Source organism: Schistosoma mansoni, assembly GCF_000237925.1.
Source record: "Schistosoma mansoni, WGS project CABG00000000 data, supercontig 0137, strain Puerto Rico, whole genome shotgun sequence".
Classification (NCBI taxonomy): domain Eukaryota; kingdom Metazoa; phylum Platyhelminthes; class Trematoda; order Strigeidida; family Schistosomatidae; genus Schistosoma; species Schistosoma mansoni.
In genome coordinates, this window is record NW_017386040.1 from 300,495 (window position 1) to 318,692 (window position 18,198).

An 18,198-nucleotide genomic window follows, 5' to 3' on the forward strand; every position below is an offset into this window, starting at 1 on the left:
ATTTGTGATTCCTTCTGATGTACTACATAGATTGTATAACCTGGCATATTTTGATACTAAATTTGACCCAAGTAGAATTTTTAAATTCTGACCTTATTCTACCTTTGTTAAATGATGTTTCTCTGAATAAAACTAAGCAATAAGTCAATCAAAGAACATTAATTTGCTTTGGTAAGATAATTTTATTGATCGTATTGGTGAATGTATACAATAGTGTAGTTCATTTGTTAGTGAGCCAGGCCGATAACTCATGATATTCTAACTAACCGTTAAAAAACTATAGTCTAAACGTTTTGTTAATAATTCATTTGTACATCTATCTGTCAAGACTGCTCTATTATTTATTGACATGGGACTAGAAATTTCGACTAATAATCTGCTTAAACTTTATACGGATTATCATCGTCATTTAGCTTTCAGTGTGAATCAGTTCTCACTGGTCCAATATTCTTAGAATAATCATACATCTATCTTCTACTCGATTTTTCTCCATTGTTGATATTCATATCAGCATTCAAATAGGTTATAAACATGAAATACAAATGCACATAGGGGGCTACACCACGTTTGACTCTTAGGTCTCATATATATAAAGTCATTTGAGAACACTTGTTATATTTCATCCGTATGCATCTGCTAGTTTAGTAGGTTCCCGTGGAGTTAAGTAGATCACCCACAGCTTGTTTCAACTTTCATTAAATATATGAGGAGATATTCCAGTCTGGCTTCACACAATGGGGAAGAAGGAGACTTAGTATTATGATACTGAACATTTATTGAATGATGATCACTCAACTATATGTTGTTGCTTCGAAAAATACCTCCTACAGTATACCGAACCCAATATACAAAGAGAAAAGACTGAAACGATTAGGTAGGTATAACTAGTAAACCTGAAGAAAGTGTACACAAATCATAGGTAGGTATACATCTGTCCTCCTAATCCAGATAAGACATATGAGGTAAAGTATTGACTAGGTACATAATCGCACTCATCCATTGCATGTAGTGTCTATTGTGTCATTTAGGTTTGATTTGGGTGCAGCATGCTTCAGTTTAGCTAATCGTCGTTAACAGATATTGTCGAAGTAGTCTACTGACGGTGAATCTTTTTAGTTGACTAGTTTATGAGGTGCCTTATAGCTCTTTTGTAAGCATTAGTGTTTTAAAACCAATCTGAATGCTTACGTTTTAGTGATCAGATAGTCAATTCCTCACGTTAAGTGATATAACCAAGTGCTTTAGGGTAACGGTGATTATTTTTAGTTCATAATTCGAGTGACAAAATTACAAAGCTACTTAACAGCAAACCATGATCTAGAAACCCTTCTAGATACACCGAGAACCCTTGTGATGAGTACTTTGATGATTACCAGAATCCAACATTCAGATCATGTTTATATATCAAGTACAAAATTCAATAAAAAAGCATTGTTTAATGTACTAAGAAAGTCCGACTAAAAACGGTTTCACACAATGCTTCCGTTAAATGCTTGTTCACACATTAAGTCTTTTATTCCGATTGCTACGAAGATACTATTTGTCATGACTTTTGCCCCTGTCAATTATCACGTGACAAAACCACCAATCAGAATACCGATTTATATGACCTTGTTCCTGTGCGAAACCAATCACACATCAACCACTACTGGCAGCCTTGCGTCAACTTTGACTCTATATTGGTCCTCAAAATAATAACTTCTCCTCTAACCCTGACCATTCAGTCCAGAACACAATCGTAGCATCCACGGTATGAATAATATATTTCAGAAACACGCAGTTTATATTCAAGCAGACCAGACCACATCACACCATAAAATGAAAAATAATAATTATACATGATCAAGGCTATTATATCCTAGCGAAGACATAAGTATGAGTAATTCCCGGGACCTATTAATGGACGATTATTCTAAGTATATTCTTATTGTTTAACTATTGAGTAACTAGATTGTGTATATCTATATTCATTTTATTATAAGTTTCATTTTGAATTATGAATTATTACTGTACGAATTACTGTCCCTAAATCATGCTCAGTTTATTGATTACTGCTTCCCACGTTCACAGCCACATTTGACTTGATTTTGTACAAATATTATCTTCTATTTTATGGTGTGATGTGGTCTGTCTGTCTGGTATATAAACAGAGTATGCTTGAAATAAATGATTCGCATAGATTCGTATAGCAGAAGCTGCAATTGGTGTTCTGGACTCAGTTGGAAGGGCATAGGCGGACAAGGGAATAATAAGGACGCTAGACTACTCATACTGGTCGAACGTCATTGATCTGTCACAGTGTTAAGGTCAGAAAAGTCATATTTCGATTGGTGGATAATTCATGTGATAAAAGCCGGACATAAAAATCAATAACGAATTGTCATACGTCCTATTATTTTTGATAAAGTCATAACAAAGGCAAAAAGTGACTATGAGTGTGAGAGACTGTCATTAATAGATTGTGAATAATAAGAATAGTAGATCCTACAATAATAGCCAATATGTCAAATGAGAGCTTACAACAAGTGAAATATAAATTTATACAATCTGGTAAATTAATGGTCATAACATAAGAATTTATATATAGCAACAGTCCATGGAAACTTTTTCTACACTACGGTGTGAGTGGCTGAGAAAATAGTCAACATCATCAAACGGAATTCATATGACGGACTACACTGCAAAGTGGGCTATAAACGACAGCTGACAGACGCATTGCAAACAAGGATCAGAGTCAGTCAAGGTGACATACACTCCATCTTTCTCTTTCTTCTGGTAGTCGACTGGATTGTGAAGACGTTTGCATCTGACGGGAAGCACGGAATTCAATGGACAGTTCGGAATCAATTAAGTGATTTGGACTTCTCAGACAACTTGACCCTTCTATCCAATGCACACGAACAAATGCAGATGAAGACAAGTAGTGTATCAGAAGCCTCTGGATCATTGAGCCTCAACATACAGAAGGGAGAAAGCAAGATACTCGAATACAACATGCAGGACATTAAACCGCTCACACTTATTGTGACATGTATATTCACTAATTCTTTGTAACGACGAAATAAAGATCACATATTTTTCCTACTTGTCACACTTTATATGTAACTACATTTATATGCAATATCTATTGTTTTTCTGCAACAATGGTAAAGGAACATCTTCATTTCGTTGTTGGCGCCATCACGTGAGGAGAAAACTTTGCTAATCAAGTGAACCTATTTGTGGTTGTTATCTCAGAGAGCAGCTTACAAGTAATAATCATTTCACAACAAATGTTATCATTTTGTTGTTCAATATACCATTTTATATCCACACCGTAATTTGTTACACTTTGCGTTACTCATAGACATACGCTTAGGTTTGTAGTGTTAATTCTGTTGGTATATTGTTGGTAACTTTGCATGTTGTTAAACCTTGACTAAGCTCTTTGGCTGGGATACACCACACACTTGACTGAGAAACTCTGGAAGAGGAGGAGTCTTTCACATATCTGCTCAGCATCGTCGATGAACGAGGAGGATCAGGTGCAGAAGTGGAGGTGAGGATTAGCAAAGCAAGAATAGCATTCCTACACTTGAAGAACATATGGAACTCAAAACAACTGTCAACCAATATCAAAGTCATAATCTCCAATGCAAATGTCAAGACAGTGAATTCTATTGTATGGTGCTGAAACTTCGAAAATTACCATAACCATTATCAAAAGGGTACAAGTATTCATAAATGATTTCCTACTGAAGATACTCAATGTCCGTTGACCGGATATCATCAACAACAGCCTACTGTGTGAGAGGATAAACCAACTTCCAATTGAGGAGGAAGTTAGAAAAGGACGTTGGTAGTAGATCGAACACACACTGAGGAAATCATCAAAATGCATCACGAGGTAAGCCCTAACTTAGAGTTGTGAAAGAAAACGGAAAAGCGGAAGGCCACAGAACACACTATTTCGAGGATCGGAAGCAGACAGGAAAAGGCTGAATAGCAACTGGAAATAAGTGGAAAGGATTATCGAGGACATGGTTGGAGAGTGTTGTTTTGCGTCCTATGCTACTCCACGAGGGATATCAGGTATGAGTATGTACTTTACAGTCCATTGATAGTTCTCAGAAGTTACTTATAATTTAATTTTCTTCAGATTCAACGCTATTAAATTCCACAATACAATATACTTTATTTTCATTTTGTTGGTCATTTAGTTATTATCAACTGAGAATTACCATGTTTTTCCAATCCAAGTTATTATTGATCAGCTTATTGGTTTTACCTAGTTTTAAAAGTGGAATTATTACTAAATTCTGTGTTATTTTTTCCTCTTTATCATTGTAATTTTTTCTGTGTAGTACACCTATACTTTTATTCGATTGTTACTTTTAAGATACATTTGTGGTACTCCTTTAGTTTATTATACTTAAATAATTTCAGTCATATACAAATACATACAGACCTCGAACATGTGTTCCCAAGTCCAATAACTACGTTTATTTTTACACGTTATCCGGTGGTTTCTTGTCACTTACACCTGGTGATCCGTGTTGGCGTGTGTTGAGCTTATGTGAAAATAACTCATTTGGTTACTTAACTTCTTTAATGAAGATAACGGATCTTAGTTTCTTGTTAATTTGGTTCATAAATAGGACTGTTCCTGCCAATACCATCAATGACCAAAGAGAGTAATTAACTTGCTGGATTTGATTTAAGATGTGTGAAGCAGCTAATTTGAATTTTATCTTCGTTTTCATTTTTTCTCTGACCGCATATATTGTAGATTTATTCGGTCCACCTGTATTTTTATTTTTAGTCTCGATATCTTCTAACAAGGTAGTCTGTGGAGTCTCTGGACAGTAGAGCTTTCAGTTAAGGATACGTGAGTTCGGCACCTTACACAAGGATGTCAGACACTATCAAATATTATTACCTACAAAACACTTCTAAGAAGTTTAGATAGTTCCTCTGTGCGATGATTCTGTATTCACATGAAAGGACAATAGTGTTCCAGAATTTATAGATCAAAGTGGTTGAAGAATTCAGTCTAGGACTTACAACGAACTCCTAGTGACAGTGATGTAACACTAAATCTTAACCAGATTATCTTTCAGACCACATACACTCTGTCTTCCTAGATCAAAGAACGAACAGTGGAGCCGATACAAAACATTGAGATTCAAAAGAGTCAAATACGAGAAAATTGCGAAGGCATGATTTGGTCATCCTTGTATGATAACTGCTGTACTTTTTTGTCTTTATATTCAATTCGTCGTAGTAAATCATTTGTTGTCTGGAGACTTCTAAAATTTATTACATACCAATACCATGATGGGGAAAGTCAGAATAGACAGCAATGTCACTTCCATTTAGGATCATATAGATGAGACACCAATTTCATGCCAAGTCAAATGTATTATAATAGACCTATTAATCTAGTAGCAACGTTTTGATACCAGCTACAGTTCTAAATAAAATGAGCTTACATACCTTGTTCAACCAATACTTTTAACCAAATAGAATCGACCGGATTAGTTAACTCCCTGATTTACATGATCTTACGCCAAAATCACATAAAATTACTCACAAACCCGATGGTCACGTTCTCCTGCTCCCGAAATACACTTAAGGTATAAATAGCTAGTACCACGCTAAAAATGCCTGTTTACTTAAAAGGCCGGATTGGAGAAGTATGTCGTCTTGCCACACTCCTAAATATCACGCCACTCCTGACGACCGCCTATCATCAACAAGCCAACGGCTTGGTAGGACGATTTTGCCGAGAGTTGAAAGTTCCTCCTCAGCTGAAAACGTATCCAAATACACTGATGCTCTTCTACTTGTATTACGTAGAACTCATGATGCGGTGAAAGCCAACGTTTGATGCACTGAAGCCGATCTAAGCACCTACACGAACAGGCTTACAAATGTGATGAATTCAGTCGAACCTGTTTTTTCTGTGACGCAAGCCACTGGTGTTTTCTCCAAACCCATCCGTACATCGCTACTCACTACTTCGACCCCTCGTAACTGCTTATGAAGAATCCTACGAAGTCCTTCATCATGAACCTAGATCGGTTTAAAGGCACCTACATAGAAAGAAACCATGTCTATGCTGAATTTCACATGAAAAAATTCAAACGATACAATATTCATGACTAAGATCCAACCTTCGATAGGTAACCACCATGACGAAACTCAGCCGATATCCAATGACCGGTGTAAGACAACACGTTCTCAGAGAACTGTAAGGTTTCAAGAGCACTTGAACGACTACTGTATGTAGCGCATTTCACCAGTTTTCGTTTCCCACAGCTACTTCGTTACTTTTTTCAATATATTTTTGTATGAAAACTATAAAAAACCCAAAAAACTTGCTCAATTAAGACCTTTTTATTTATGTGTATATTGTTCTCTTTTAACGAAAAATTTCGGAATTACCTTGTGTACGTTTTTTAGCTATCACAGTGTGTATACGCATCTGATGTCTATTTCTCACAATTTGTTTCGTGTGCAAGCGAAATTGTAATTCGAAATTCCAATACTTTTTCATGGTTTTTCCTCAATCCACAAAAAGAGAAATGTAAAGGACGCTCATTATGGCGGAAATGCTTTATCTGCTTTCCGTATCCCTCGAACAACGGTTCAAGAGGATATACGTGACATATTCAATCCAATTAAAATCGGCCAAACTTACTACGATTGGTGCAACAGATTGTTTAAATTAAACACAAAGGAAGATAACGAAGACCTAGCAATGTGTCCAAAGCGTGCCCAGAAGGCATCTAGTTTATGCTAGCAGAACACAGAGATATTGGATTTTGCGCGCTTTTCAAACGGGGAGCTTAATCCTAAAATGGTTTGCACTTCTCAAACTTTCGCTGTGTTCTTATGCAACAGAAATACCATTTCTGATCTAAAGAATCTATTCTAGGCTATACGTTCGTTAGATTACTTTGTTGATTTTCACCCGACTTAATAGTCAACTGTGGTTTTGCCTCAACTTAATATTCGTTTATTTTTCAGTTTTTCACGTAAAGACTGGTTTCAGTTTATCCTAACCCGTTTTTATCCATCTTCGCCCGCTTTTAGTGTAATGTATTTTTTTAACGGTCCTAGGCTTCTGCTAGCATCTATAAAACAGTCCACGGCGACACAGTCATGAAAAATTCATGCAAACGACCATGATGTCGTTTCGCTGTTACATCTGGCATGCAGTGCGACAGAATGCAAAGGTTAGTTCCGTGAGGCGTGCACAGATCTTACAGCAACTGATTACAACAGACTCAGTAGGTCGGATCATAGGTGGGTATGTGTCATGTACAACACAGATGATGCAGTTTTGCTGAGTAACACCATCGTCCTATTGACAGGTCCACGGAATAAGTTGTAAGGAAACTTAGAAAAAAGCAGTCATTAAACGGGTAGGCAAACAAGGACGCACAATGAAAACAAGAAGAGGGATGTCGACAAGTCTACTGTCGATGGAGCATGCAATGGCACTGGTGATGACATGGTAAAACTCAGCACCATCATAACATCGATGGTGATAGACCCCCTCAGAAAACTTGGGTCTTCCAGTACAGGGTCTTTGAATGCAACAGTGGTTCACGAAAACTCTGTAGGTGGTTGGGCCCATGTTAACAGGGTTAAAAAGGACTAGGCGTCACCATCTAAGCTGAACATCCCATGTATTGTATGGATATCAACTGGTGACTTGGCCGCATAGTCTACTCCCAAGAATGTCCGACTTGTCATCAAAGATCCTAGGATTCAGAACATGAACGTACCGGAAGATATGGGAAAACAATAACTGTTCGTGATGACTCTCTCATAAACATGAACCCTAAAGACAACCCTGACCTTCCCATCAGTTTGCAGGACAAAAATGACAGGATGCTCTGAGGAGAATTAAACAAGAAGCTTGAACTTCCTAGAATAGAGCCTTTGACAGTCACACGGCTCACTCTGGGAAAGGACTCTAAGCATTAAAATCAGCCGAGTCTACTTTGTGTAACACTCAAGAATGCTACCGATGTAGAGGATGTCCTGATAGCTGATCACTTAATAAAATCCTATGGGGACGTAAGATTACTGCCCGACATGACGTTTCTGAGCGAAATCTCATCTGGAACATCCCTTAAGAATTTCGCGAGGAGATTTTCGGAGAAGAAATACTATTGTGCAAGGTGTACTGGATAACACGGACCCTGGTCAAATTAACTCTGATATTAGGGAATGCAAGTTCGTTAAACCATTCTTAAAGCTCAAAAACATACTGACTCAGCATATGACGAGACTAGCCAAGAAGGACGGAGATTCTAGACCCCGGCTTATGAAGATAACTTTCTCATCCTCCCATATGGCGGCTGCAGCCCTGGAAGCACTTCGTGCCAACAAACGTTGATTGCCAACTGAAATCCATATGCATATGGATAGGCCACATGACGCCAGGAACATGCATAAAGGTAATTTGAAGTTGACAATTCCACTTGTGGACTGTCTTCATCATAAAAAACGTATAAAGGACAAGGGCTACTAATTCGGAAAACCTTTTTTAGTAAGGCTACCTGTCCGTTTACGTAAGGCTTACACAGAAAAGCAGGAATAAGCTCACGCTTTACACGTTGAAAGCATAAACTGCTTATACATAAACACCGCAAGTTTACCAAATAAAATGGATGAGCTACGCGAACTTAGCATTGCTAATAATGCTCATCTGATAGGAATATCTGAGACTTGGATATTTTCTCAGTTTACAGACCAAGAGCTATCAATAACTTGATGTTTTTGTTTCGCAACGACAGAAAAACAGAGCATTTACAAACGAGGAATTTCGAGTCGACAACTTCCCGATTCTGAATGGCCTGTGAAAGAGCGACCACGCCGTTATAGCCTTGAGTTTCGTCAGCAAAACTGAGATAAGATATCCCACCAACAACATGCTCTGTAATTTCAAACGGTTGAACGCGTCAGCTTTACAAAACTATCTACAGCAAGTGGATTGGGATGTTTACCCTCAACTTGATGCGGATGCTCATTGGGATTTGTTACTGAACACTTATGTGCTACAAAGCAGTCAGTTCCTCGAACGGTCCTCAAAAGCAGCAAGCAACCTACAATCATCAAGAACCACGCTCTTCGTTTACTAAGCCGCAAAAGGCATTGTTGGACAGAATACAAACGAGCTGGTAACGACGGCGAGTACAGGCAATACAAACATATAACAAACATATGCAAAAAGGCAATAAGAGAAGACAGGCTTCAGTACCAGATAAAGCTTATCGATAAATTTGTCTGCAATCTGTAAAGCTTATTCCGTTATTCAGCTTCTCTTCGTCAAGCCAAAACTGAAGTTTCCCAACTGCTAGGTCATAATGGCCAGACCAATAACGACGGTGGTGCCGCTAACCGTTTGGCTGAACAATACTGTCGGACGTTTCAACCGACCCACATCAACTATACTGATGAAAGCCTCATCTGCAACTGCATTTCGCATCTTTAATCATGATTTCGGTGTCAATATGTCTTACCATTTTTCTCCCTCTAGCACTGATAATCTCCGAGGTCACAGCAAGAAGGTTCACAAACCGCGATCTAATAAACTAAAGGTGGGATCCCGTTTTTCTCATCGACTGGTCAATGACTGGAACGCCTCACCCGAACAAGTGGTATCGACCCCATCAGTGAACATTTTCAAGGAGAAGCTGGACCTTCACTGGAAGGAAATCTGTCATGATTAACGCAGGTTCATCAACATACCATACTTATTACTGAAGACTGATGGTAACACCCAAAAACTGGAGACACAATATAACAAAACGGACTGTAGACACAACTTCTACTCCTTAAGAGTCTTCAAATTTTGTAAATTCGCTTCTCACTAAACTAGTCGAAGAGACTTTCCAAGGGTTTTTAAAAGGAAACTTGATTTATTCTTAAAGATTAAAGATAACATCTTATTATGATTTACCAATTTCTTTTTTCCTCTGTTGTCCTTAATATACCTAGGTTCCTGTATGGAGGTATCGGTGATCCACTGCTACTAGACACGAAAGCCCGTTAAGGAAAGCTTCTTCTATTTCGTCCGCAACCATTTGAATCGAATTCCTAGGTCACATCTAAGCGCACTGGTCAAACCTGCCCTTGAGGTCAGTCATTCCATATCGTTGGAACTTCCTAACTATATTCAACTAGTCTTATGTTAAACATGTTCCTTTCGAAAATAAAGGAGAATGTCTCTTAGATGCAAATATTCACTTAACTGATAGAAGTATTAAGATCAATTTGGTTTCGGTTAGGAAATGGAGTAAGGGCTTTTTCACGAACTGACATGAACTATAATTCCAAAATTCCTCGTAACCATATAGGTAAATAACGTCCGCGTCAACATACAAGACATGTTACCTCTACTCCCATTTGTTCGTCCACAAATTATAGTCTACTTCAAAATAGACACGTACGTATCGTTATTTCTTTGACCTTTTCGTCTTTTGCTTTTCATAGTTACCCGCTTCATCATGATTCAATCCATATCGACTCTCACTGCACTTTCAAACTAACGTTAAGAATAAAGTTATATCCAAGCAAGTCGCCTTTTCACCCTTTTAACTATATTATGCTTTCTGTTAAGAATGATAGCGTTATTTAATCGGAAACCTGAACTTTAAGCTGAACCACTGAATTTCGGAACATTACCTCCTAACTGCTGTTTACGTTTCTGTAGACAGTGTGCAGTTTACATGGATGTAATTAGTTGCCTCGATTTGGGCAGATACGTGTATTATTTACCATCTATACGGAAGTTAGAAAAATGCAAATTAAAAATAACTTGCAAATTATAAGTAGTGGATTTTGCTTCCTGATGCACGTAAGCTACAATCCTCCCTCTACTGATACGTAATACCTACTTGGAACTAACTAAAATAGAAGCAATGTTTCTATTATGTGGAAAATACTTATCCTCACATTCTTTAGTGTAACCATTTGTTTTCACCAAAAAGGCTATCCCTGAGCTTAATATAACGTTATAATCAAAGTCTCCAGCACCTCACGACGAAAGCTTTCAAGTTTCCAGGACATACAGAATTCGTGTCTGAGGACTTAGCACTAATTAAAAGACTTATAAAATGCTTGTTATCAATCCTTAGTATAATCGTTCCTACATAGCTATCAGTCGCTCAACTAAATGACCATTTCTGTTGTAGAAGTATTAACCCATAATAAACAACAGAAAAATATCGTCTTTTTTTCAAATCCGTTTTCGATGCATAACCTACTACAGTTTTGTCTAATCTGACTAATGCATTATGAAGTGAATAAGGCAGACTTATTGTTACACCATCACATATATAAGTATTCCTACCTTAAGAAAGTTTGTCACTGGTCTACACCGAAAACAGTCTACTGAAGCGGATGGTTTGTAAAATAACATCGGTTCACTAATTCCTTAGCTATTGAACTAATCCGCGTTGGTAAGTACTTCCCTCGTAGTTGTATTTCGCAAAATAGTCGAAATCTTCAGTCGCGGAACTTGAGTAGCGGTCCAGATTCAACCACATTCAGTTCGTTATGCCCAACGTAGAACCTCGTGAGTGTGTACACCGGCTCATATTACCATGTTAAGAAAAATCACACAGTAGTAAAGGTTATAACGTTGTTTGTAGTTATTAGGCATCGAAGGTATACAGTTCAAGAAAACACAAATTAGTAAGGTACAAAGATTATCAGGAATTCAAAAGCTTAGAATCTAGGTAGAGAAAACGGATGAATGCACTTGCACCATTGAAAACAATATTGAGCCATGCCATTCGAAGTCTGACCTTTGGGTGCGATAATCACACAGACCCCAGCCAGGTGTTTTACACCACAAGTCGATTCTCCATCTTTACCTCGTATTCTATCCCTAACCCATACGCTACTTACTTGATGGTCCTAAAATACACGAGCAATACTTCGAATACCACAACTAATTCATTCTTTTTATTATAAATCGTAAATCTCAGTCTTACTCGATCCGGTTTATTATTTTTACGCCATATTCTCCGCATTCCGTTTTCATCACTGTTAGTTTCGTCGTGCCGAATCTCTGACTTTTGCTACTGATCACCCCTCGTTCCGTTTATATAAGTGTGATAACTTGAGCCAATTTGTTATTGTACCCGTCTCTACATTGAAGTCGTTGATAAAAGACGAGACTATAATCAGACATCTATATGCTTAGTGATTAAGGTTCTGATTCAAGCCCTCAAGTAGACAGCGCACGGTCGACTAAAACTCAGTCGACGAGTAGATTTTATTCTTGTAAGTCCATTCATCGCATACACTTTTAAGCTTATAAATACTAGACATTGAGTTATTGAACACTTGTAAAGCGAACTGTACCCATATACTACATCAACCATGTGGAATTAAGTGATTTGCTACAATTGTTTCTTGAGGAGTTTGAAAAACATGACACATATTTACTACTTGGGGTATAAGACGTAACTATAAAGACTTGCTGTTCAACGCAGCGTTTGAAAATTGAAAGCCACGATTTGTAGTTATAAGTGGTATTTTGCAGGTTGAAAATGTGAGAGCGACTACTCCAACAGCAAAAAAAGATGAAAGCATGGAGAGAGTCAACGAAGTGCGGGATAAATTATTACTCTATTAAAAATGTGTGGAAAATCAATAGGTCCCAGTTACCCCCTAAACTTCCTGGGTTAAAATTATAAAATACTTAAAAAATGAAATGGATGACTCACAAATCGATATTATTTGTAACAAAATACACGTAGCTATTTTGAATATAATGCCGGCTGAAAGGTTTCTTTTTTTTCAGTAATACTACTCCCACAGGGTAAATTTTTACAGTCAACCTATAAGTTCAGTATATATGAGGACCTTAGTCATTTGAGAAGAATCTCCTACTGGCTTTTTTCTGTTCTACTCCTTAAAGTAACTCATCCTTAACCTACATTATGATCCAAATTGCACCAAAAAATAACAGTATGATTCCATCCAGGTGATCGTGACATATTACCATATGTTAAATTTTTATTACTCTACACTTCCACTAGTTACATACTCTGTTGAGATCAGTAAGTAATGTTTTTTGTAAATCACCTCTTTGTCCTCGAACGTCCTAGACCAGTATTACAACAGCAAGAAACATCTCTGATAACACTTATTCTTTTGTTAATTATCTTCTATTAACTGCCCTTGATACACTTGTAACCGCCTAATAATTTTTCTAGATTATTGGACTGCCGCCGAATAATTGATAAATTTCGGGATGAATCAAATGCTTTTTCGCAATTTATTTGGGATTCATTATTTAAAAAACATATTTAACAAGATGTCAACCACGAGAATTCTTTCTGCCCATCATAGTTTGTCTAGAACATATTCAAGTACAGTACCGGAAGTCAAGAATGATAAATTACAAAACGAACAAATCCGGTATTCAACTCACAAAAAATGGCACGCAGTAATGACCTATATCCCAAAGCCGAGAGATATACCAGATTATCAATATCCAATTTTACTTATGTGTTCTCTGATAATTGCAACATATTTTTGCTTTATCCATACAAGATGTGATCTAGATGATATATTAGATGAGAACTTTAAAGCATTTGAGAAGAATAAATTGGGGAAAAAGTAGTTGTACAAAGAATCTGAAGTTATTGGTCTCTGTAGTCCCACATTTACTGTCATTTATGAAAAATATGGACAAAATGGATTTACTTCACCATTTCTTAAAATTTCACTATATCCCTGTTGTGCTACATTCGGTGGATAACTGAGACTTCCTCAATCTTATTGAGCACCAACCATAGACCACGTAACTTGTGAATAGCCCGTTTTTGTGTGAAGGAAGGTTAACTATGGGGAAAAAACCACCCAATATGATGATTGTGTGGCTGAGATTCCTACTAAAATTTGAACAATACTATCCTAAACACCATCGTAAATTAACGAGTTAATTTCTCAACCATGGTGGTCGGGCTTGTCTATCGTGATAACCCAAGTAAGCTATATTGTCTGGAACACATGTTCGTTTAAGTCCTACCATTCCAGCCAGGTCTCTTGGAAAACGGTAAGACTGAAAGCAGCAACTTAAGGCTGGAAGGCGAAGTCGTACCACTGACTGTAGTGGGGTGTGACAGCAGTAAGGTGTTTCCATCGAACAACCAGCAAGAATGCTGCCTTTTTACAACGGAAGGAAATCAAAACCAGTAAACTTCAGCGGCGTCTACGGAACGGATAGATGCTCGGAAACTCATCTCGTCTGGCTTTAAATACTATAAGGGGTGGAGGCAACTTAAAAGTAGGCTGGTGAGAAGCCTACGTAATGATCGTGAGCAGTGGTGGGTAGAGAAAGCAGGAAAGATAGAAAAGGCAGCACTGGCAGGAAACAGTAGACAACTGTCCTGACTTACCAAGGAAACGGGTATTACAAATCCGACTGTTAGTGAAACTATCTCTGATAAAGACTGGACTACTATTTACTCTCAATCCGGGAGATTGAATCAATCGACTGAATACTATAGGAAGCGGTTGAACTGACCTTCAGTCACACTTCCGTTACTCACTGTCTCCAAATTTTAGTGAGGTTGAAAAGGCTATAAGAGTAATTTAAAGCGAGGTAGAGCAGTACCACCGATGGACTAACTTCTGAGGTTTATAACGATAGGGGTCCAGATTTGGCAGTTAGATTAACTGGAATCTGGGAAATTGATGTAACTCTATCTGGATGGTCTCAACCGCTGATTGTCCCAGTTTATAAGTAAGGACAGAAATCCTCTTACGAGGTCCTATGATAGTCTCTGTCATTGAAAAGCGTATCAAAAAGTATATTGACCTTGTACAGTCTCTATTCAAACACTACTAGTCAAATTAGAGCTTACGCCGAACTGTCATTGGAATTCGTTACTTAAGGTGATGTTTGTCAGGGTTGTCTGCTCTCCCCATTTTTATTTAACTTTGTAATAGAAATGTTTTCACAGATAACACTTTTATCGTCTGAATTTTTAGGGATTGATCTTCTTGTTGGCTTAGAATGCGCAGACAACATAATTCTTTCTGAAGACGCTGAAAAAATGCAGTCTGCTGACCACCTTCCTTCCAAATGTAAAATATGACTTCAGGATTGACTTGCGTCATTGCCTGTATTGATGATAGGGAGTCAAGTAGTTGAACGCATTGACCGCCCCATTGATTTTGGGAGTCTCATCAGCACTAATGGTTTGGCGTCTGGAGAAATCTCGGCATGGATTCAGAAGGCTTGATTAGCTTTCGCGAACTTACGTAAGCGAAATATCCGTCTTCCAACCAAAGGGCGAGTTTACTAAGTAGTTTGTTCCGTTTTACTTTATAAGTGCCTACGAAGCATTGCTCATATATTTTGGGACCGCCGGGTAAGCAATGTATGGGTTAGGAACAGGGTACTAAGTAAACATGGGAAATCAGTTTATGAGTTAGTAAATATTTATCGAATAAAGTGGTTGGGAACTCCCCATGGGGCTACTACCGGTCCCAAACCCAGATAAAAGAGGAGGGTTGTACATGAAGTTAGCAACCCCATCCTGTAGGAAACTAACTCGCTAAAGAGCACTAGCCAGAAAAAAATAATTCAAACTATTTGAACTCTGCCCTGAGACTTAAAAGGTCTACATTTAGAAGAGTTATGGCGTCTCATGATGAAAGCCGAGTTCCTTCGGAGGTCATAAGGCTGATGCCCCCTTCTGACAACTAGAGCAACTATTAATTTAGGTACATGGAATGTTCGTACAATGTGGGAGAGTCATCCAGCTTGCTGCAGAAATGAAAAGATACAACCTGGAGGTGCTTGGAATCAGTGAAATATTGGACGCAGGTTGAACAACAAAGACTAGCTTCAGAGGAGCTGCTGTTATACTTCGGGTATAAAGATAAAAATGCTCCACATACGCAAGGAGTTGCCTACAATCTCTTCTTTGATAAGCAACATTTCCCACAAAGCAACCGATTTTCATACAAAAGTCAAGTGTATACTATATTAGAGTAATACTGTCTATATACATTACAATGAGGGAACAAACTGTTTGACATTAAGATTAGAATTTACATGGAAAGAAAGTACAATTTATTATTATTAGTGAAGCTATTTAATTCTACGGAGAAATTTTCCAGTATTTTCACCTAAAACACGTACTCCATTAATGATATTCGATTGCTTTTGTTCTTTTTCCCCCTCATAATATATACCAAGTCGATGTAACAATCGAATTGATAAATTTGGAATAACTGGTTGTAGAAGTAATGCGCATATTCTTAACGATTCAGACACTACTGATAATATAAATTGCCTTCTTAATAATTCTCTTTCGGTCCATGGACTGTGACGAGTAATAAACTCATTGGTTTGTCGAATAATGCCTAAAACTTCCTCTATAGCCTTATGAGGTTGAGCTTCATACCACCAAAGTTTGTCGAAATGATGAGAGATATTATCTAAACTGAAATATAAATCAAACGAAAATTATGCACTATTGAGTTTGTTATTATACTATAAAATTCACTTGCTTCATGGTAGAAAGATGTTTTATTCAACAACAATAAATCGTGAATTTACATTTTAATATTCCTGTCAATTATTGGGTGGTTTTCAAACACGAAGGAATGTGTTGGAATTTACGCTCATAGTAAGGGGGCTGGAAAAAAGACCTGATTGGTTAACTGACAATACTTTTACACAGATCAATGTATTTTTTGGTCCTCCTTAACAAAGCAAATCAAAGAAATCTAGCCCGGTTTGTTGTGCGCATTATGGAGAATAGGTGGGCAACACAGTTACTCATATGAAATAGGCGTCCATAACTCTATCATATCTAAACGAGTAGTTTAGCTCATACCAAAATGGTGCTTAAAATAGTGGTATATATCTTCCCAAACTTCCTGGTATCAAGCTTTGATGATTGGTTATAAACTAACTTGTACCGAAAGTAACTAATCGCGACTTATAATTGTGTTATTGTAGCTTCTTCATGGGATAACTTTAAAAAATTTCTTCCTTGAGATCAATGAGGGTATGTATGATATAGGAACGCGTTCAAAAAACCGACAATATCTTGGTTAGTTGTTAGTCGATCAGAAAAACAACTTTTATAAATGAATAGTCCATAAAAAAAAACATTATTGCAAACGGCGAACAGTTTATACATAATTAATAAATCTATTGAAGTCTTCTACATATTGTTCGGTCTATCAATCGATAAACCAAGGACTACATAAGTCATCCACATGGATATACATTATCCCTCGTTTTGAATCTTTATAAAAAGGTCCAACGGATTTTCAGAAGTTATCTACATCGTTTTTGATTACGGTTAGGAATTTATGATTACATGTTTCGGTCAGCATTTAGGGGTAGGTTTGATCTGTATGTTATATACAATCTACAAGGGGAAAATGAGCATTGAACATGATTGCTTTGAGAAAAAAAGTAACCTTTCGTTACCATTAAACTTTCTCATGACCATACAAAGGAATTCCTACTAGTCGTTCTACATGATATTTACCTACAAATCGTTTCTATTGATTTCTCTTGGCTCGTCCCTATATACTATACTCTTATTAAATTTACTCCTTAAACGATTATTAGTGGTCACTGACTTCTGGATTTCGCTCAATCAAACCTAGATATTGTTTCCTTGAAACTGATTGATGCGGCTGCATAAGGTATAGGCATAACAGAAGAAAATCAAACCATAATTAATTTTATTAATGAGAAAAGAAATTACACAAACTAACTTGTCAAAAAATTCCATATCCGAATCATCATTGTAAAACATATCATCAACCTGTTGACGATTAATCTGAATGATAGACTGTTCAGGGTTAAGAGATTCAGATATGATACTACAAAAAAAGTGGAGATATAAAATAACTCCCATTGAATAAATGAAAGAACTATTAGCATCTCTGCTGAATTATATTCTACGAGATAATTAGATAAAAACTTTAAAGACACCCGATCAATGTGTGCTTTTTGCTCGTTTGTACATATCTCTACATTGTGAAGGCAAAAAATGTGGTGCAAGGTTTCCAATTACTTAGCGGCTGGGTGGTTGAATGGGTTCGTTGCACCAACCGAATACTGTGGTGCATCACATAATATCTGATAGGGACCACACACATATATATCGTAAGAATCACTCAGATTTATTTGACACAAGGATAAAC

At 37.3% G+C, this 18,198-nt stretch overlaps 2 protein-coding genes across 2 annotated transcripts in view, besides 2 other annotated features; one reads left to right on the plus strand and one right to left on the minus strand.

Annotated features, from left to right (window-relative positions):
• Positions 1-6,736: 6,736 nt before the first annotated feature.
• Positions 6,737-6,775: a sequence feature (Short protein (Smp_198910, CCD60152.1) was converted to a misc_feature.).
• Positions 6,776-6,778: 3 nt separating this feature from the next.
• Positions 6,779-6,784: a sequence feature (Short protein (Smp_198910, CCD60152.1) was converted to a misc_feature.).
• A 6,480-nt stretch (positions 6,785-13,264) lies between these two features.
• On the plus strand, positions 13,265-13,717 carry Smp_005320 (hypothetical protein; the record flags this gene model as incomplete). The annotated part of the gene is made up of 1 exon (XM_018788842.1): positions 13,265-13,717. The coding sequence occupies one exon, from the start codon at positions 13,265-13,267 to the stop codon at positions 13,634-13,636; it is 372 nt and encodes a 123-aa protein (XP_018646504.1). The 3' UTR covers positions 13,637-13,717.
• Positions 13,718-16,006: 2,289 nt separating this feature from the next.
• Positions 16,007-18,198, minus strand: part of Smp_005330 (methionine-tRNA synthetase, putative) — a gene marked incomplete at its 5' end in the record, with an annotated part of 28,320 nt that continues 26,128 nt past the window's right edge. The window contains 2 exons of the mRNA XM_018788853.1: positions 16,007-16,472; positions 17,767-17,874. Of these exons, the coding sequence (XP_018646505.1) occupies positions 16,118-16,472; positions 17,767-17,874 (463 nt within the window). The 3' untranslated portion in view covers positions 16,007-16,117. The remainder of the gene's footprint in view (positions 16,473-17,766; positions 17,875-18,198) is intronic.